Source organism: Calypte anna, chromosome Z (assembly GCF_003957555.1).
Source record: "Calypte anna isolate BGI_N300 chromosome Z, bCalAnn1_v1.p, whole genome shotgun sequence".
NCBI lineage: Eukaryota > Metazoa > Chordata > Aves > Apodiformes > Trochilidae > Calypte > Calypte anna.
Window position 1 is genome coordinate 67,930,458 of NC_044274.1, and position 22,704 is coordinate 67,953,161.

The 22,704-nt window shown below is 37.3% G+C and overlaps 1 protein-coding gene across 1 annotated transcript in view; it reads left to right on the plus strand.

Annotated features, from left to right (window-relative positions):
* Positions 1 to 22,704, plus strand: part of XRCC4 (X-ray repair cross complementing 4) — a 184,346-nt gene that overhangs the window by 66,245 nt on the left and 95,397 nt on the right. The window contains exons 5-6 of the mRNA XM_030467360.1: positions 14,476 to 14,642; positions 21,909 to 22,061. Of these exons, the coding sequence (XP_030323220.1) occupies positions 14,476 to 14,642; positions 21,909 to 22,061 (320 nt within the window). The remainder of the gene's footprint in view (positions 1 to 14,475; positions 14,643 to 21,908; positions 22,062 to 22,704) is intronic.

Genomic DNA, 22,704 nt, shown 5'->3' on the forward strand with positions numbered 1-22,704 from the left:
CATGTGAGCTCACAGTCTAACCTGGAGCTGCAAGATATCCTGAGAAAACCCATGCCATCAGGTTGCATGAATCTAACAACCTGGATAACTGTAGGCTGGGAAGGGTGGGTATTCTGCCCTGTTGTCTCATAATACTGTCAGTGGAAACCTTAGTAACTGGCTTGGTCACTTTTACTACTAGCATTTTTTCTAATGATTTGTAATAAATGTAGTAATGATGTTCACATACAAAATGTACTCACTGTATCTTTAATTACAAGTATAATGAAGGAGCCCATTTCACTGACTTGTGAAAACTGGAAACAAAGCAAGTAGGGTGCAGATCTGATTCAGGAATTTATATCCTAATGAATTAAAATGTTGGCTTCCATAGGCTGCATATTAATGCATTACAAAACACTCTCTCTTGAAATAGTTGTGCTCTATAGAATTCTAATTGTTACCAAAATGCCTTTCTTCTTCCAGGATTGTCTTGGCTTCAGAAAACATTAATTCACCAAATACCTTTGAAAATAGTATAGTGTGGAAAAAAAGTAAATGTTTTGTTTGTGTTGCTAGCAACCATTTTAGTCTAACATTTTTATCTGTTACCCATATTTCTTTAGCAGATTATAGTTTATAAGATTCCAGGGAAAATATTTTCTAATTGAATACAAACCAATTTTTGATCTCAGTGAAAGCTTCCTTTGTGTAAAGGCGCATAATTGCATTTATTTTAAGCATTAGATTATTGGTAGAAAAGGATAATCTTTCTTTATATATATATGTATATATATATGTACATGTATAAAATAAATAGATTTGGTAGACTTTAATTTCCAGAAAAATACTAATTTTTATTTGATCTTTATTAGAATTAAATATTAGTTTCTTGACTATAAAACTTTTCATGCATTTTATCATGGTCACAATCTATGTGGAGTATTTATTTGCTAGGTGTTTGTGTTTGTAGAGCAAATGAATGGATCCGACACATAAACTTGGTAATTGCCTTGAATCAGTTAGTGTATGAAATGACATTTGATAGTCAGAAATGACCTGTGGTCGGTCAGTGCTCTAAAATTATCTTTACCTATGGAATTAAATTATTATATTTTAATTCTTCATACACAGTAGAATGAGCAACACAATATTTTCAGCTTAACCTTAACTCCTCTTCCATCAGAATGAGTTTGGGTAGTGCCAGATTTATGAAGGGAAACCTTAATTCCATGCCCAGAGCAAAAGCAAATCATAACCAAGAGTAGTACATTCCATTTTTGTTCTGACTATAGGGAAACCTCTGAAAAATAAACTTATTATTTTCTATGTATTAATGTTTCTTTAAGGAATGTGTGAGCAAAGCAAAGAATTCTGGAGAGAAGTGTAATGATTCTGTATAGAATCTTTTGGGTTGTGAAAGACACTTAGGATTGAGTCCAATTGTTAACCTAGCAGAGTGCAGGTGACACCACTAAACCATGTCCCCCAGCACCACATCTCCACATCTTTTAAATCCCTCCAGGGATGGTGGCTCCAGTACTTCCCTGGGCAGTTCTCTGTTCGATTGATACACAACCCTTTTTGGTGACGAAATTATTCGTAATGTCCAATGTAAACCTCCCTTGGAACAACTGAGGCCATTTCCTCTTGTTCTGCCACTTGTTACTAGGAAGAAGAGACTGACCTCCCCCTCACTCCAACTACTTTTCAGGAATCTGTAGAGAGTGATTGGGTCTCCCTCAGCCTCCTTTTCTCCAGGCTAAACAAATCCTGTTCCTTCAGCTTCTTGTACGACTTGGGGTCTAGACCCTTCACCAGCTTTGTTGCCCTTCTTTGGACATTCTCCAGCACTAAAATGTCCATAAATCCGTCCTGAACGCCGAAACCATATTGTGAGCTGCTACTTAGTAGGACAAAATGAAATAAGATACTTTCCTAAGTCATTCCTATGCATAGATTTTACTGGCCTAGAGCAGTTACAGAGAATGACTCTTAATAATGGCTTCTTAACAACTTAACTTTCAAGGTCATCTGCAGCTGCTGTTTCATTATATCCCTCCCTTTAGATGTGTAATTCCAAAGAAAATTGGGTAGAAGGCTGGCAATTTTGAGCTGGGAATTGAGTCCTGAATAGAGTCTTGCAATAATTCCTGCAGACTTTTTGAGAAAAAGTAAAATGGCTCAGAGGATGATAAGTGTCCTGTCTTTTTGGAATTAAAGAAGTGCTGCTGATGCTGCTAAACCCACAAATGGTTTAAGCTTGAAACGTCCTCCTGGCATTATAATTTTATGCAAGAGTTGAATTTGCTTGGTACGTCCCTATTAGAATGGTTCCATCTGGCACTGTATTCACAAACACTCTACTGTCAGAAGTATTCTTGTGTGTAGTCGAGAACAAATTTTAGTTGTCAAATTTCTGTGTTTCTAATGGTGTTTGGCAAGGAAATACAGACAAGTACTCCTTTTTTAAATACTGCTTTGATTTTTTTTCTTTTTTTCAATGTTTAAAAAAAGCATGAGGGCAGAAGAGGTGTTCATTGAGGAGGACTAGAAGGGACTAGTAGGATCTCACTTCATGCATATCTGTGGAGTAATTGAAGTCTGAAGGAGGGTGGGGGAAGTCTGTTGGTGATGAAATCAAACAGTAAGAAAAGGGACCTTGGTTTAGACAGATACATTTCAGTAAAGTTTATTTCATGTACATTGCATTCCTGAATCTGAGCTGATTCTTGTTTCTACGTGAAAATAAGAGTCTGGGTTTTTCATTTGTTTCTTTTAGACTCTTGGGTGGAAAGAAATATGCTGTTCATATTCTGATAATTTATAGAAGTGTTTATATCCTTCTATGTACTTTGCTCTTCTTGGAATTTTGACCACACTGGAGATTTTCCGTATTCACTACCTATATCTCTTGGTGCAGCAAGTATTTCCATATTTGTGGACAGGGCACAGTGCATGAAGATGTTTATGGCATGGCTCAGATAGGTGAGCTTAGTACTATAAAGAGGAAAATCTTCAACCTCTTGTTTTCTTGAATGGGATAAAATAACTCAATTTAATGAAGTTTTTATTAACTAGTCAGATTTTTGGATCTTAAAGGTTTTACCAAGTGGTTGCCAAAATCCTGAAAGGAAGGATGTTGTAAACAAAGGGTAAAAAAACCACCCTGAAAACAGTCTATGGTTGTTCTAAATGAACTGTGTGTTATTACTCACACTGGAAAATTGTTTGTAGTACTTAGTTGGGAACACTTTTATTTTTTGCCTTGATTTAGGCATTATCTCATGCTTATTCACGTGGTTATACATTTACTTTCCAAGCAAAAAAATAATGTGCAATCATTGAGCTGTTAGTTGTCGAAGTGCAGCATATTCAGGGGGAGTCAGACTTAAATTACTGCAAATTTTAGAGTGTTATTTCCAAGGGTGTATTCAAGAAGCACTTTAAAGTTTCCATTACTTCCCAAGCCTAAAGGTCAGTGTTTGAAGCGAGGTAGCTCCCAAGACATGTTGTCTTCATATCTGACAGTTATTACTCTGGACATTTCAGTTATATTTTATTAAGTTTTTAAAGAAAGTCACAGTCTGGGTTTCACATGTTGGAATATGATCAGTTGACAAGTAGTTTTAAAATACCCCCATTATTCAGCAGCTAACACCTAATGTAGTGGGATTTTTTAAATCTTGGAAGTATTAATCATTCTTACTTTGTTACCTTGGAACTGTTACTGACAGTAATACCACAAGCACTCCTGCAAGCCTTGCTTTTATTTTGGAGATTTTTGGTAAAAGCAGATTTATCTGGATCTGCTTTCATAGCTTTTGTAGAAACTTTTCTAAGGGTTATTGGAAGAGCTGCATGGGTTTGTTTTACATGTTCATGCTAGTATACTTTGTGATTAAATGTTCAGAAAAAGAGCTTCATAATCCCATTTTAAAGATTTTCTATAAACGAGCTTCATTCTGGAATAATTTCTGAGTTGGAAAACTGAACATAAATGCAGAAGATTTCACAAAAAATGACAGCAGATTAAATTAAAAATGTTTGGCAGGCATCCTTTCAGAGTTTTTGGAGATTCAATCCTTAAACACAATTAAGTTGCTATGTGATAAGTTGGTGTGTCAGTTGATTTGTTATAATGACCCACATTCTGTTCTTAGCCTGCAGAAAAGAGATTCTGATTTAAGTTCTCGTTAGACTTTCCCCCTGAAATCTGAATTAACATAGTTGTGAACTGTTCATGTATTTAGGCTTTGAGACCTGAATCCAGATGTTATAGCTAGTGTCTATTGTATTATTTACACACTGTAAATTACATGAAAAACAAGGAAGAAAACAAACTTAGATCTCCAAGTAAAGCTCATTTCCTAATTCATTTAGGACAGTTTTTTTAAATAATAAAATATGCCACTGTTTTATCCTGCTTCCTAAGGAAACAAAGCTTATGTGATCACATTGTATGCCTTTGCTGACTGCCAGTCTTTTACCTCCTACCCGTTCCCCCAATAACTTCTGAAACTACTGGCCAATTTCAAACACATTTGACAGGAGTAAAGGTCTCAAAGATATCAGGTTCCTACTAGTTTCATGGAAATAGGTGGCTGGATGGAGAAGAGAGACCCTATTCATATAGTTTGCTGTGGAAAAAAACTGTGGAATGAGATCAACTGTATTATTAGACACTACCAAATCCTCATGGGAAAGAGAAGTTATGAATGCACTAAATTAGGGAAAGGCTTTGACTGAATTTCTCACCTTCTTAGACATTAGGGGATCCAGAACAAGAGTCATAACCATAGGAAACCAGCCTTCAGTAGTTCCATTGCTCACATACCATCTCAGTATTCAGTGAGGTGAGAAAATAATCTGAGTATTCCTAGAGCCATTGAATTAATGAAGAAAAAGATGAAAAAATATCTTTTCAGAGTACCCTGCTCCAATTGTCTTTGTAAAATCACTTCAGAGGCAGAGCAGTAGCAGAGGGTTAAATGCCTGAAGTATATGAAAGGAGAACATAAATGAGGAAGAGCATAAAAGAAGACAAAGTGCTTGGATGTATGCATAAAATGTGAACCTGACAATTTTAGCATGATGAAGTAGTGATTTCATCCCAAACTGAGTAACTACTTGTTTGTTCTTTTCATAATAATGTCTGTTATCACTTTTTGCAGAGCTATAATGTAGAGTTGCCTGTTCCATATTTATTGTTCTAGTAACAGGTGCATCTGGTCTTTTTTTTTTTAGGTCTGTATTTGGCCTTTTTTACTCCAGTTACCAATATTTTTATTTTTATTTTTTAGTTTGTATCTGGTTACGTTGGGAAAGTATTAGAAGAAATACCTAACATTACAGGTGCTGAGCGTTACTGCTGCAGTTTATTTTAATTTCTGGTGCACTTCCAATATTAAGGGCCTCACATGCACATAGTGATTCAGGAAAGCTGATGGGAAATTTTATAGCAGCTTTGTGTGGTTTATCACCTTGAGAGATGAGTATTGCTTTAGTGCAAATGCTCTGTAGTTTTACTCAGTTCATGCCTTTTTAAAAAATGTATCTCAATTTTACAAAGATATGATTTGGTGCTTGTTGATATATATGGTTTTAAGGTTGGAGGAGGAATTATGCTTATGAGCAACAATTTTTAGAGTAAGTTTGGGAAAATCATTACAGAGCACTTTAGGGTAGTGAATCATAGCCTGAGTAGATCTTGACTAGACTATCTCACAGATGTCAAAACTCAGACGCTAAAGACTATTTCAGCATGGGTGGGATTAAGCATCACAGATGTGGCTGATTGTCTAAATATACAAAGTGTGGTATTTCTAAGGATTGTAAAGATTAAACAAGGAAGTTTTCCAAGGGCTTTAAAGAAAGACATGTAGATACAATGCAGTTCTTGAAAGAAATCATAACATTTCTTGCTCAGTAGGTGTTTTTCTGGTACTCATACAACTACTCTACCTATCTACAAGATTTGCTGTTAACTTTTTCTCTTTAAGGGTTTATTTAGGTCATATTTGATATGCTTACTATTTTAATTAACCATGCTTTTATTCCACATCTCTCTGAAGCACCAGCGCTCCTGAAATAGAGATAATCTTTATATCTTGGTTATTCTTACAAGGGTAAATGCAGCAGGGTGAAAGAAAACAAAGCATGCAAATAGACAATATTGATGAACTGCAGATGTCACATTTAGTACTATGTCTATTTTCTATCTATTTGCACAGTCTACAGCCAAAGCTGCAACATTAGTGAGTCGCATTTGATTCAGCATCTACTTTTAGGTTCCCAGTACAAGGAGGACATCAGTCATCCGGAATGAAATCAGTGAAGGGATTCCAAAGGTATCCAGGGGCTGGAGCACTCGCTGTGGAACCAGGGCTGCTTTAACCTGGTCAGAAGAGTCAGCTTCAGGTGTGGCCACCCAGTACCTCCAAGGATGCTACTGAGAGACAGGCACTTTGCATGTTAAGAGGATGAGGAACAGCAAACAGAAATTGGAACCACAGTTTCCAATGAGATAGAAGTGGAAAAGTTTTTCACTGTTAGGCCAGTCAAGTGTCAGGAAAGGTTTCCTGGGGTAGTTGTGTGGAGATTTTTCCAAGATTAAGCTGGATAAAGCCCTGAGCAACCCAGGCTGACCTCTGAGCTGGCCCTGATTTGGGCAGAATGTTGAATTGGAGACCTCCAGAAGTCCTTCCTAACCACTAACTGTCTGAAGAGCTTTCAGGTTAGGAAGCTGCTTCCATTCTGACCCACACTGAAATGTAGAGCTTGGTAAGGGATGATTGGAATAACTTGTATGTGGCAGAGCCTTCTTCATCATTATTTCTGTCTCTTTCACCAGGTTGCAGATATACCTTTAGAAGGGAAACCTGGGACCTCCTTCTGGCAGAGGAGTATTTCAAGGATTATTGAGGTTGCATCTGCACCAGTAAATTAAAATTTCCTGGGAATATTCTCAGGCACAGAGGCCAGTTGGTGGGAAACATCTTATGTCCATGCTATTAAATTCTCTTAGCCTCTGGAAGAAGGTGGCTATGTGCAGACTGCCTGGTGGGAGTGGTTCTTGGGATGCTCCAAGTCCTGCAATGTGCCTGTAGCATGCAGGTGGTGAGGTGGTTTCTGGCATGGGCCATGGACATGCTTCTTAGCACCTCTATAATACTTTTGTATTCTAATACCTGGCAAAGTTTTCTGTTCCTGACAGATGTAGGCTCCTTGCACTGCAATCATTAAGGAGACCATAGTACCATGAATGTGTGGGTTTGAGGGTGTAAGATAGAGCAAGACACTGTCCAAAATATTTGGGAACCCCAGCCATACAAAATATTGAAACTAGATAGTTCATCAGTTGACATGGAGCTAATATGATGGCAAGTTTTTTGTGGAAGTTTTCTTCAGCTTGTAGTAAAAACCTGAGAAAAATAGCAATCAATTGTGTCAGCTGTTTTACTCTAGAATGGACGTAATGTCTTTTGCAAGAAGGAAGATACTTTTTTTTGAGGATGAAGTAATATTTCTCATAAATAATATTTCAAGAGGGAAAGACAGGAGTGGAGAAAGTCAGGATTTTTATCTTAAACTTGCATGTTGTAATTGGTGATCATATTTTTATACTGACTGATGTAACTGGCAAGATTTCTTGGCTTCCATGGTACTTCACAATTTTTCTAGCTTCCTAGAGTTTGCCATTACAAAAGCACCTTCTGCTTTCACATTGTCATCACTGTATTGTGCAAGTCTAGTGTACTCATTTTATTACCACACCCAGGGATGTCATGGTTACTGTTGAATGATTTCCCTGGAGATAATAGTGGCACAGCTTTAAAAAATCAAGACTACTCACTGATTGACTTAAGAAATAAAAATGGTATAATGCTTTCCAGATTCAAACTTGTAACAATACTTTCTTTGTATAGGCAAGGGAGTATCAGCATCATTCATTTGTAGGTCATATTCTTTTACTCTGAATTTTCATTAACATTTCCTTCTTTTAAGTTCATAGGCATTTTGCACAGTGAAAATTTATTTTTATCAAAGTATTGAGTCTTTCCCACTTCAGAGTCTCTGTGTATGTAGATTAGAAGAGGTAGCTGATTTTTAACTGGCAGTAAGTAGCAAGGCTGATTCTGGAAATAACTGCCTGTCTGTCTTACAAGAATTCCAGCTCTTAACTGAGGAAAGAAAGTTGCTGTATCTCAGACTGCCTATTGTAATGCAAGTTTGGAAAGGAACGTTTAAATTAACACATTCAATGTTGTCTTGTAAATTACAGCTAACTCTGATAAAGAATTTTTCTTTCAGTACTAGTTATAGGCAAAGTCATTTGTAGATGACTTCAGGATAGTTAACTGATACCTTTTAATATCTTGTCCTAGCAAGATTTTCTAAGTAAAAATTTGCTCAAATGATGAAAAATGAGAAAAGCATTTGTTTTGGTTTGTCTCTTGAGATTATTAAAATGGCTTTTGACTACTGAAAACAAATGGTTTCTGACTGTGGTATTTTATTAATACAAAAAACTGGTTGCTCTGCCATCCTCCCTGGTTTCCAAAGACTTGGTTGAACTGGCATTAATAGGTAACAGGGACAGACCAAGCTCTAGTAAGACCGAATTCTGTCATAGAAATATCCTTCCCAGCATAGCTCACTTCTGGCATAGGAAAGGTGTTGAGAGATGCTCGGGGTAGGGCATCTACATAACAAGAGGATCTGTTGTTATATGGGCCTTCAGGGCTTTCCTGCTTCAATGCAGGGGTCACATCTGCTTTTACAGGCTTCAGGTCTTGATAAGGATAGAGAGGGACTACACAGCTCCTTCATGGTCATGAGCTGCTGTAGAAATTTTTTCTCCCTCAAATTCTTCTTTAATGTTTCCCTGATGAAAGGAGGCTTACTTAGACAACACTTTGCAGGAGGCAGTGTCTGTCTGCAAGGACACAACAGTCCTTGCTAACCCATCTGATTGTTAACGCAGCTTGAAATAGTACAATTAGAAACAGAGTGCGAGGATCTCTGGATTCCAATGGCAAAGGTGTAGGAAAAGTGGAAGATGAGCAAGGAGAGTTAGAGGTGATTCTGTTACAGGCTGAAAATTGATCCATACAATTAAAACTCCATCAATTAGTTCACAAGTTACAAATCTTTTCCTTTCACAATCAGACCTAAATGTCTGTAACTGTATGTTCTGTTAAAATTATTTGTTAAATTATTTTCAAAACAGAAGGTAAAAACAAAATATGATGGGTAAAGATTGAAGTAGAGAGAGAGGGAGAATGTACAGCTGCTAAAGCCTGCCAGGAAAGGACAAAATCTTTCTAAGTAAATATTTTATTCTAGCTTTTGGAAGTATGGAATTCTTTAAATATATCTTGAATAACAAATACTGTCAGAAAGAACTGTTAGGATACTTAAGGAATACAGAGACAAATCATGGCCAGTAATCCAAATGCAACAAGAGTTTCCACCATGAATGGTTTTTTTCCTATAGACTAGTGTGTCATACTGAGAAATTGTTGTTACTGGGAATTAGTTCACTGTTAGTATCCAGCTTCAGATTCTGCTTCAGAGGAGATGCTTCACCTTTCAGTTCATAACCTTCGATACTTCTTGTCTTAGATATGATAACTCTCATTTCTCATGGAATGTAGTCATGCAAAGAATATATATATAGTGTATTTATGCATATATACATATATATATATATATATATATGCACACACAAATGAAAAATTTAAGTCCACTGTATTTATAGAGTAATTTTCTTGTAGTTTTAGAATTTTCCATGAAAAAAAATGTTGGCTCACATTTGAATGACTTACTTTTCATATGTGACACACCTTTCTGTAAGCATCAGTAACTAGAAGAAAAATTACTTGAGAGACTTGTCAGTTTACTTCTAAAACACATTCTGTTTTATGGTTCAGATCACTTATTTCTTCATCTATAGAAAACAAACAGTGGACAGGGTGAGAGGCGATGGGAAAATGACAGTTTTGCTATAAGCTTCTAATTCATGTTTCTATTTCTTAACAATGCTGGTCTAATGGATAGATGCCAAGTGTGATTTCTGATGAAGGGAACACAACTTTTTAGATGGCTCTGTATTTATCTTCATGTGTCTTAAAAAATCCCAGCAAACAATAAAACAGATATTGAAGGGGAGCACTATATCAGTCACACTCTGTTGTCCACTGGGAGCTCATGCATATGTGCTCATTTTCTGTATAAATGAAGTGTTTAGTGGTTCACCGTTTTACCTAATTTTTTTTTTTAATTGCCTGAAGGAGGAAATAGAAAGCACATTAATTACTTCTGCAGATGACATGAAGCTGGAGAGGTCCAGCAGCTGGAAGAATAGCAAGAAATAGAAGCTGATCTAGGGAGTAGCAATGTGCAGGAATTTACAAAATGACTCTCACCTTGGAGAAATGATCCAAATTGTAGACATGCTATGTGTAAAGCTATTGAAAGGAAGCGTTAATGTTGAGCTTTCATTCCTGCAGTAAGCTAGATCTATTTATCTTGATTTTCCACTCAGTAAAGTGTTTCGTATGTTAACCACTTCTACTGGAATCTTCCTAAAATTGTGTTCAGTTTCACTACTGCAGTTTCAGTGATGAAGGGCAAGTGACTGTACTATTTCTTGGTTTAGTTGCATGTAAAAACTAAGTAATAGATGGAAAAAACTGATGCCTCCCTTTTTATGCTCCCCTTCCCCACCCCACCCCCCCTCCCCCCTCCCAACCCCTCAGTTTAAATTGTCTTAATCAGTGCTGCAAATTACATGTCCATTGGAAATGCAGAATCCTTGCATCTAAAGTTGTTCAGGTTTTTGCATCCGCTGCTTTACCAGCTTGCTTTCCAATTTTGGATGCCAGCAGGACTCCGGAGCAAAACTGTACTGAGGTGGTTTTCTATTTTTTTTTTTTTTCTTTCTTTCTTTCTTCGTTTATTTTGTTTTTTTAGTGACTCGTGTTCTTCCTTGATGTTTTGGAAATGAAACGGATCTGGCTGCTTTTGTGGCTTATCAGTCTCTCAGCACTGGGCCCTTTACAGGGGCAATGCCAATCAGTTGTAATTCGGTCAGATAACAATGTTACTATTGTTAGTGCTAACATTTCTGTTTGTTAAACAGGCGGTGAAATAGCTCCTTGTAACGAATACTTTTGTGTTGAAGAAACAACTTAAGAGGACCTTTCAGTACACTGTTAATAACAACCGGTGTGAAGGAGTCAAAGTAAAACTTCATATCTAGTATTGGGTTACTTTGGGCGTAATTAGAGCTGCACCTAAACATCCCATGTTTTTCTGCACTGAGGTGCTGGAGGTAATTGTAGTGTAACCCAGGTAACTGATTCCTACAACAATCCTAAGGCTAAGGTCAGATGGCTGGTGAGGAGGAGATACAGAATAATATTAGTTTTACAGAAGCTGTATAATTTTTATTATTTTTAATTTTATTTTACGTTTATGTGTTAGTGCCTGCCCGATAAATTTAAACCTTCTGGTGATGGGCTTGCTTTACTTACCTTTTGTAGGCCACCTAGAAATGGTCCACAGGTCGCAGACATGAAAAGCAGTACAGAGAAGTTTAATAGTGGAAGCAGACAATAGTCAACTGCTTTTTATAAGGACTGAGAAAAGACTGTTACTGTGGTGGATTTTGAAGTGAACACCTAAAAAAGATGGCCAATGAAATTCAATTGTGTCCCCATAGCAGTGTGGCAGATTTAACCAGCACTGGTTCTCTCTGCTGGTTCACACACTGGCAGTGGTTCATCAGGATCATCAGAAGTGCACTAGCGTGCATCTCTTTGTCTGCTCTTTGCAGTGTGCCTTTTCCTCTCCCTGCTTTGGGAATTCATGAAAAAGTGTAGCAGGCCCAAAAGCCTGGTTTGATTTGTTCCAGTGTACCAGCTTCTACAAAAAGGACACTTTTTTCCTGTAGATTTTCAGAAATTCTTTCGTGGCAGAGGTCTTAGAATATGAGGATGTGTTTTGCAGTTTCAAGACTCATATGTTGAACTGTCATTTTATTTAACACGTTTCAGTAAGAGGCTGAACTGATGTTTGTTTATAATTACAATTTCTTTTGAAATGTCTTCTTTTGAAATGTTTGGCATAGCTCTAATTGTGGGTAGAATCAGGTTTTCAGCTGAAATTTATTGCTATCCACTTTAACCTGTTTTAATATTATTCATAATCTATTTTTCTGTGTTGAGTAAACTTTAATTTGTACCATGCTTGTTTTCCTGATTAAACATAGTTTTTCCTATCTTATCTCAGTTGACTATATTAAAAGCATAAGAGAAAAGGATGTACACTTCTTGCTATTTCCTCCACAGCAGACGATTGTGTTGCTATTTATCTGTGCCACTGTGTGTCTCTATCTCTGCAGCTAGTTTCAAGTGTGGCATGAATTCTTTATCCATATAGTGTGGTGGCTTGCAAGTGATGAAAAACAGTTTCCTTTACACAAATGTCCATCTTTGTTAATGCTGTCAAACAGCAAGTGTGATATCCAGGGAATACACATCACTCTGTGGGTTACTGATAATGTAATCTAATTTCCAAAAATAAATTAAATGCATCTTTTCATCTACAGCCGTCATATGTATGTAAGCTAGAGAAAAAAAAATGTTAAGAGATAATACATGTGAAACTGAAGGAAAGCTCAGTGGTTAATTTGAAATTAAACATTTGGGCTTACTGCATTTTCTGATAAATTAACCTTGCTGAAGCATCTCACAGTATCATTTTTTTTCAGACACTGCTTGATAAAATATCTAAGGACTGCTATTTATTTCAAACAATACCTTAACAATCTTTATAAGCAGTTTTTACAAGTCCTTTTTTAATGAAACCTTATGTATGGTAGTAGTTAGCTTTTTAGACAATTTTAACAAAAACTGCACATTGTTTTCACAAATGTCTTTAGTTATTTTCCATGCCTTCCCAAGAAAAATGAACTTATGTGAGGAGAGAAAAAAAAAAAGAAAAAGAGAAATAGCATTTCTTATTTTAATAGGTGATGTGCCATGACACAGACTGAACTCTTCCCTAGGATGTGCCATTTGCGTGTTTTGGTTTCTTAAGGTGTTACTGTCATGTATTGAAGTTGAAAAGATTAATAATAGTTCATTTCATAGGGAAATGCCACAAGAGCTATGTCAGTCCTTTTAATAATTACTAAATGTGAGAGAGAGCCCCTTCCCCTTCCAGGTACCCCTCACCAACTTGATGTTTCTACAGACAGTTCCAATCAAATCCAAGTCATTCTGGTGACTCTTTCCTGAAAGATCTGCTTCTGTAAGCTTCTTAGAGTAAGCTGGCCAAAATCTGGATTCTGTCATCCATCTGACTCTGGTTTTCTCTGGATCTTCTTCCTCAGTTGTTGTTTTCTTATTGTCAAGCTAGACAAATGATGATGCTTCTGGATGTGGAGAGGCAGCAGAGCAGCCCCTTATGGCTCTATCAGCTGCAAAATTATACCTTAAGATAGTTCAGTTTCCACATTCACAACCCACTCCAGAGCACCACAGTCTGGTTATTCACTTATGGTTTGCTTCTTTTAAAATAATATATGCAATCCTTTTTAAGCAGCCTTAGTATCCATCTCCAATTGCCTCAAAAGGTCATGATGAATGTTTTTGTATCTCCATCCAGCTTGGCATGATATTTTTCAGCAGATACTTTTTTTGTATGTATAGCTGAGCTATTCCTCCGTTAATATAAGAGAAGCAACAGTTTTATGTTGTTTCTGCCAGACCAGGAAGAACAAATCTGTGAAACAACCCCATTGCTGAAAAAAAGGAACTCTTCATTATATACCCTATCGTTTAATTTAATTGAATTATCAAGGCTACCTATTGAATTGAAGGACCCCTTGTGTTATTAAGAGCTTGCTGTCTGAGCCCTGAAGAGGAAACCTTGCAGACAAGTTTTCATTCATCAGGAGCATTCAAGCCTTATAGAAAGGCATTTGCAGTGCTACTTTAAATAGATAAATAATGTTAATTTGTTTTATCAGTAATATGAGTGTGATTGTATTGCTCCTGTGCGTACCAGAAATGGGCAGACAGCAAGAATATGTTAACAATACATGTTCCTGTGGTTCTGCATTGCACCAAAAATGCCTTTTAGGCATTTTATGCCTTTTGTGCAACCTTTATGCTGCTGACCTCCTCTGATCTGTACAAGAGCACACTGTTGCTATAACTTTTTGTTGCATGGCATCTCCTTTCCTTCCCTTTAAGAAGTAGGTCAGTGCTTATGTCCTGTGCCTGTTGAATGACAGGTTACATTAAGATTTATTAGCTGCATAATTGGTTTGTAGATTATTCCACATCTTCCACAATTCTTGTGGCAAATTTATTCTACTGCTTCAGACTGTAGTACTGTAAGTATATACTCGAGCTCATGGGAGTGGGGTCTTGTAATCTTTAGAGTACAAGTGAAGCAACTCATTTTCTCTTTATGCCCTAGTTTAGACTTGGATCTGTGAAGCTACAGAAAGTTTCCAGTCCGGCAGAGGTGGTTAAGGAACTCATTGGTTACTGTCTGGACTGCCTGGGAAGACTGCAGGCAAAAAATGAGCATCTGCAAAAAGAAAATGAAAGGCTTTTGAGCAACTGGACTGATGTGGAGAAGCGGTAAGTTTGAAAGTACATTCACAGCTGATCCTTGACCATGTCAGAAAAACTTATAATGTTAAGGCAGGATTTATTGATGAGTACTTTTGACATAATAGACAGAAAGGAGCCCACAAGAGTTTTGAGTTTAGTTATCTACGGCAAAGATACAAATGGTATCCCAAGGTGGTTTTAGCTTTATTAAGTAGAAATAAAAATCACCTCTTCTCTACAGAATCCTTTCTATTTCCAGAGGAAGCCATTTCCTTTTCATTATTTCCTAGCATTAAAACTTGAAGCTTAAATTATTTTCGTTCTTGAGTATGATGTAAGTTACCTGTTTCCTTTATCAAAAGAGCCAGAATTGGAAAATGAGTGTGTTGTTGTAGGAAAAAGTACCATTATTTTGCGAGAGATATTTATAATTGCCATTTTATTTGTCTTCTGAATTATCAACTGCTGCACTCTGCAGTATCTATGTTTATTTCAGTTAGCATAAAATGCTTAGCACACACAAGGCAGAGATTTATCTTGTTTTCTATAGCTTTATCTGAAAAAACACATTTAGGAAGATTGATGAAAGAATGCAGCTAATTGGTGTTAATTTACCTTGAAAAAGAGAGCTAACTTTTGGGAGAACTTAGTTTTGTTTCCCTCTCATTAAAATGAGTAACAGTTTCTCTTAACAGTCTCACTGACAAGGTATGGCCTCCCTAAGTAGTATTTTACTGCTTAACAGTGTATTGAACAATAGTGTATTGTACAACCAGTATCCTGAAGTGAATTACACGCTAATGTGTAATAGGCATTAGTGCTTGCATCAATTTCCATGGTGCCAGGGCACTTTTTAGGAGTAACTCCAAAGAATAATAAATAAATAAATAAATAAAAAATCACAGTTGCCTCACAGCTTTTGCTCTTGGGAGCTGTGTATTCAGGCTTCAAAAGCGGGTGTTTTTCTTTAGCGTGTTTACATTTTGAATAGCTGAAACATGATTTTTCAAAATAAATACCAGCGGTGGTACGGTCATCAAACTTCAACCACATCCACTGAAAGGAGAAGAAAAATAATTTTCATCCAAACAGTGTTGTTTTCTAGTTTAGGTTGCTGGGGTTTTTTTAAATTCTTTTTGCCACAGCCTAGTCCACCCCACTGTCTGTCTCTGCTCTTCCGGCTCCAGATGCTGGACCTAGTGTTGTTTCTTGGAGTTGAGCAAAAGCCTTTCCTGTCTTTATTCAGCAGACAGGATTTCAGGATTCTGTGTTGCTCGTGGTGTTGAGTGGCACAACATCAAATATAAAGCATGTGATGTATAGAATTGTGCTTCCTCTTTTCCTGGAGCTAATGGTCCAGATTTCAGCTCTTGCAGTTCCCTTTTCTTAAAATCTCTCTCTTCAAAACCTTGGTAGAATTAAAACAATATTATGCAGGCTTCCAAGAGCTGTGTTTATTGATGAAATAATTAAGTCATCCCTTTTCCATTTTCCCTACTCTTATTTTCTTGACCATCATGATTTTGTGAGCTCAGCTCAGCAGCCTTGCTCTGTAGGCCCAGGGTCTCTTGAGGTATAAACTTGTTCTGCTTTTCATTTGGTCTAAAATGGCAAACAAGTCTCATTCAGGAGGCTAAATCTCATAGTGAGCAATCTCTAAGCTGAATACCAGCCCTAATCTGCTGCTGTGAATTGCCTCAATATACAGGAGATAACTGGCTCAGCTGAAAGCATCTTGCTGCTAGCAGCCCTGTACCAGATACAGAAAAAGCTTCTGGCAGTTCCCCCTGCACTTCATGTGATCGTGAAAGGCAGGAGCAGCCCAAAGACCCCTTTAAAGAGAAATCCATACATCATCAAATTGTTAGATTACTTATGCAATTTAGTCTAAGATGTGCATCTTAGGTGTTGAGAGTGTTTCTGGCTGAAACTCTTAAATGCCTTAATTTTCATCATCTTGCTTATTGTGCTGACCTGAGTGCAGTATTTTAACTGGCTGAACATTTCTATGCTATTAGGAAGTGACCCATCACTATGAGAATTATTGTATAGCTTGAGTCTTCAGTACTTGATCTAAAAACATGAAATAAAAATTACTAAGATGCTATCTCTCAAGATCCAAACAGAAAGGCTATGGAAATTTTCAAAAACATTATTCTGAAAATGCTGGAAGTGGATGCCCAGAGGGGACTTTGTGTATGTCTGTACACCTCAGGCTTGGATGACTATAATACCAGGGAATAAGCTATTGGGTTTATTTCACATAGATAATTATGGTGGAGGTAAAATAATAATCTGGAGGAAAGTAATTCCTTGGCCAACAGAATCATAGAATCACAAAATGGCTTGGGTTGGAAGGGACCTAAAAGATCACCTAGTTCAAAACTCCCTGCATGGGCAGGGACATCTCCCACCAGACCAGGTTGCTCAAGGCCCCATCCAACCTGGCCTTGAACACTTCCACAGAGGGGGCAGGCACAGCTTCCTTGGGCAACCTGTCCCAGTGTCTCACCACCCTCAAAGCATTTCTTCTTAATATCTAATCTAAATCTCCTCTCCAAATTTTAAACAATTTACCCTTGCCCTCTCGCTACACGTCCATGCAGAAATCCCTACCCCAGTTTTCTTGTAGCCCCTTCAGATACTGGAAAGCTGCCATAAGGTTACCTTGAAGCCTCCTCTCTTCTCCAGGCTGGAAAGTCTCCAGCTTCCTCAGCCTGGATTCATAGGGGAGGTGCTCCAGTCCTCTGAGCATTTTGTCTCCTCTGGACACATTCCAGGAGTTCTGTGTCCTTCTTATATTGGGGACTCCAAGAACTCCCAAGAACTATATGCAGCACTCCAGGTGGGGTCTCACAAGAGCAGAGCAGAGGGTGAGAATCCTCTCCCTTGATCACTGTCTGTGCTTCTTTTGATGCAGCCCAGGACCTGGTTGGCTTTCTGAGCTGCAAGCACACAGTGATGGCTCATGTTGAGCTTCAGGTCCACCACTACCCCCAAGTCCTTCTCCTCAGGGCTGTCCACAATCCTTTCTCCTCCCAACCTGTATTGGTGCATAGGATTGCCTCAATCTGGGTGCAGAAACTTGCACTTGGCCTTATTGAACTTTATGCAGTTTGAACAAGCCCTCTTCTTAGTCCTGTCAAGGTCCTTCAGGATGTCATCCCTTCCCTCCAATGAGTCAATTGCACCCCACAGTTTGGTGTTGTCAGCAAACTTGCTGAGGGTGCATTCAATTCTACTGTTCATGTTGCCAACAAAGATGTTAAACAGCACTGGGCTGAGCACTGACCCTTGAAAAAGAAAGCATAAGTTCACTTTCTGATTTAAATGTGGCATGTTTTGGTTGGGGTTTTTGTTTTGTTTTGTATGAAACGTCTAAAATTAATACAAACAAGGAAAAATGAAAATAGTTTATAATCTATAGTGTGTCTATTTAAACCACAAACAGCTTATATAAATGCTGGGTAGGTAGTTTGGTGCTTGAAGCTAACTCTTCATCTTTAGCTCATCAAGATTCAATGCCATTGCCCATACTGAGGAAAGCTTGAATGTGAAATGTAATAGGGCAGTGCTATAATATTTTAGAGCACTGTGGACAAGGGTAAATAGCAGAGATGTTGGAATTTTTCTTTCTTGTACGGAGGTGTGGAAAATGCCTTTTATTCCTTATACTAGCAGCTTTCACTTGGCTGTGCAGGCTTTTTGATAACCTGGATGTATCTGTTACATTAAAATATAGCATTTATATAACAAAGTAATCTAAGAAGACAGGAATTGGAAAGCACAAAGGCAAATAAGACTTGCATCTCTCTAGCCACTAACTCCCATTTATTTTCTTTGTACTTGAAAGTCATCTTTGAGACGAGCAGCTTCTTTATTTGGCCTGAGGAGGTGGTATTTTAGTGAGACATATCACACACAGACACAAGTATGTGTTGAATTGCAATTAAAATTTGTTCTTGTAGCTGGTGAGGTATGAAACCCAGCCAGCTCTGCTTAGTGGTCATGTAATTCAGGTAATGTATGCCTGAGTGAATCTTAAAGGCTGTGCAGAGTTAGAGCCAGAGCCAGCACACACACACACACACACACACACACTCACACACACATACCTTATGCATAATTCATGCATCCCTAAGCATGCATCCCTGTTCCTAAGCAGCAGAAGACTGTTGCTTTTTAGTATTCTGTTCTCTACCTATCATCTTTATGCCATATAATAGTATATTTTTAAAGGCTCATAATTTATAAAGTATTTATATAATACTGTTTTACACCAATTGAATGTTATGCCAAAATAATTTCATAGCTGTGTCTGGAGAATGTATTTATATATGGAACATTTCAAACAAGAGGAAAAAATCCAAAAAGGTGTTCATGTCAATGAAAACAATCATATAAGATGAACTGATGGCATACCCATAATGGTTTTTTGCATACAGGGAAGAGTTGCTACTCTTGTATGTTTGTGTACAGTCAGTATGTATATATCAAGCTGCTAATATTTTGCTCCAGAGGCTGACCCAACTGGCTAATCTTACCATAGGTTCCTATACTGTTCTTCTTAAGAGTCCACGCAGCATTAGCTTTACTTCATGGAGAGTTTACAGTTGTATGGACTTTCATCAGTGGATGTCTTTGCAGGATTCAAGGTCCTAAAGTAATCTTATATGACACCTTTTTGGTCAAATCAGCAAAATGGCTGAATGTAACAAAACCAACCTTAACTGCCTGTATACAAACCAGTCCCTTGGCAAAATGAAAGCACAGTAGTAAGCACTTCTTTTAGTGAGTATTGTTTTGTGTGCAGTAGAGAGGACATGTTTACAGGATTTGATAACACCAGGATTCCTATATTTTACAAAAAATTCTTGTTTTCCATTTAGTTTCAAAAATACAAAAAGGAAATTTACCCAACATCTGCTTTTTTTTTTCTAATGGTTGAATTTTACTTGATAAGTGGGAGGCAATTCCTATCATTACCTTTCTCCTCCCTTGAGCTGGTCAGGGCAGTTCTGGACTCTGTATAAAAGAATCACAGAATAGTTATGGTTGGAAAGGATCTCTGAGATCACTAAGTCCAACTATACACACACTCAACAAGAAATCAAAACAAACCAAAAAACCAAAAGCAAACAAAAAAACCCTAACCCAACCAACCAATGAACCAACCAAAACCAACAAAACCCCCCCCCACACACAACAAACCCTTTACAATCTGGGCCACTGGAGCATGCCCTGAAGTGCCACCTCTACCTGTTTCTTAAATACCTCCACAAATGGTGACTCATCCACCTCCCTGGGCAGGCTGTTCCAGTGCTTGACCACTCTTTCTAATATCTAATAACCTAATCTAAACCCTGCTGCAACTTCAGGCCATTTCCTCTGGTACTGTCATTACTTACTTTGGAGAAGAGGCCAACACCCACCTCGCTACAACCTCTTTTCAGGTGGTTCTAGAGGGCAATGAAGTCCCCACTCAGCCTCCTCTTCTCCAAACTAAACATTCCCAGTTTCCTCAGCTGCTCCTTGTATTACTTGTTATCTGTGCTTCTCACAAGCTTGGTAGCTCTCCTCTGGGAATGTTCCAGCACCTCCATGTCCTTCGTGTAGTGAGGGGCCCAGAACTGAACACACTATGGAGGGTGCAAATTATTAGGGTTTGTGAGAATCTTTGTGGACTGTCTTTTTGTTCCCCACTAAACAGTTAACTTTCGTTTTGTAGGTGGAAAGTCTCATGGTAGTTGACTATTACATATGATCATTCATTTAGGAATTATTGAACTGATCTATATGGTAATGATGTTCTGTGATTTGCATTTAAATTAGATGAATTATTTATCAACTATCAAGCATATCCCTAAAGCATTGCACACTACACTTAATTCTTCTTGATACTATTTTCTATTGCTTTTCTTCTTACATACGTGGTTTTGATCTATGAGCAAAATGATCAGCATTTATGTAGGAAGTTTGTTGACATTTGTTTCATTATAAATTAATATTTTTTTAATCTGTTGTGTATTTGGGTGTAATAACAAAGGAAGCCTCTGAACAGTTTTACCAACTCTGCATGGGTTGGTGAAAAGATTATTTTTTACAAGCTTTGACTATTCATTGCAATACTGTAGTTACCACAGTCAGCAAGATTATCAAAAGGTTTACTTGCTGGTTGTGAACACAGCTATTGAAATGTTTGTGGTTCAAACCAAAGACTAAAAAGTTATGAAGTACAAGAAATAAGTATAGGACTGCGTTTGCTATAAGTCACTTCATTTATTGTGCACATGTTTGCTTATATTCCTGATTTGCTTTGCTTATAGGACACTATACATCCATATTTTTAATTTTATATTTCCATTGTTTTTTTTTCAACTGACTTTTGACCTACCTACAGTTGAAGATTAAACATTAAAAAACTTATTTTACTCTGAAGCTATTAACTAAGAGCTTTAAAACCATTTTTAACTATGTTGTGTTTCATCCTCTGCCAAGTAATTGTGATTGATTCAGAGGGGAAAAAATAAAAATCTTGCTTCCTGGTGGCTACAAGGTACTAAAATCTCATCTCTGTATCTGCACTCAGCAGCCCTGGAGTTATTCATGTTTTATTTGCCTGAATGTCCATAAGGGATCATAGTTGCCATCAGGTGTTCCACCAGTTCCTGGTGTTGTGTCTTGCCAGACATAAAAAGATTTGCAAGGATATTGATGGAAAAATCTGTATCACCCCTGTCTGCCTGGGGAGTCATGACAAGGGAAGGGTTCTGGAGCTGTCTTGTTGTCCAAAGAATTGGGTGGTCGTCTCAACCCATGCTGGAGTGGAGTTGCCAATGGTTTTAATTTTTTAAAAAGTTTTTATTTTCCTGTTCAAATATATTTCAAGTCAGAGTGTTGTCCTGATTTGTGACCTGTCAAGCTTAATCATGTCTATTTGTAATCTCATTATGTGTATCCTCCTATGTTATACCCACTATAATGAAGTCACCATTGAAAGTAATAAACAGTTGACTAGTTAAATTTTACTTATCTCTGATGCATGTGTGCAAGAACTTTTCAAAAAAACATAAAGAAAAAGTGTTCCCCTTGGAAGTTTTTCTTTTTGGTAGCAAAGTTCATTGCAAAAGTCTTCTGTGGGCCAGTTGCAGGCACAAATTGCTGCACTAGTCATACATGATTTGGTGTGGGGATTTCTGTAAAAAGGAGGCTGGCCTCACTGCAGAATTTTCTTCCAGGAAACAGAATTAAAAAAAAAAAAATAGTTGTGTGATGGTTATTTTTACATTGTAGGCTGGAAAAATGTGTGGAATCTAAAGAAGAACTAGAGGCAGATCTTTATAACCGGTTTATTTTGGTGCTGAATGAAAAGAAGGCAAAAATAAGAAACTTACAGAAGTTGTTGAATGAAGCTAAAGAATCTGCAGCAGATGCCAAATGTACAAGGTATTTCTTAATTTTCCTGAGTTACTTAGTGTCATACCTGATGTGTATTTTAGTTTAGTTCAGTTTATTTTTTATTTCTTTGGCTCTATCAATGAGTTACAGTTCTTCCTGGCAAAGTGCTTGGTTATCTGAAACAATGCTGTTAGTCATGAAAGCAGAAGATTCTTTGTGGTGTCACTGCAAATAGCAGTGTATTCCTTTGGATGCTGCAGCCAAGGACAGTTATTTTCCTTTTTTCCTGTTAGATTACAGTTGATGTTCCAAGCAGAGTATATCTCTGCCTTTTTCATAGCTGGCACTTTCATATGTATTATCCCTGAATTAGATTATAACTTTCATACTTTGCGAAACAAAAATATCTGAATCTTATTTTTTTAATGTAATATTTCTTTCAAAAATATCCACAGAAATTGAATCATTCTGATATTGGAATATGCTTTAATTTGTTTGCTATTTTGTGTGGCTTTTTTAATATCTTAATTTACCTTATATTGTCTGTCCATGTACATGAGTATCCCTAGGTATTCAGCATGGGGATCTAGGTTAACATGTATCACCTTGAATTGCCTAATAATTACAAACTTTTTTCAAGAATAACAGTTAGTAAAAAAGTGCCCCCTTTTTTTTTTTTTTTTTTTTTTTT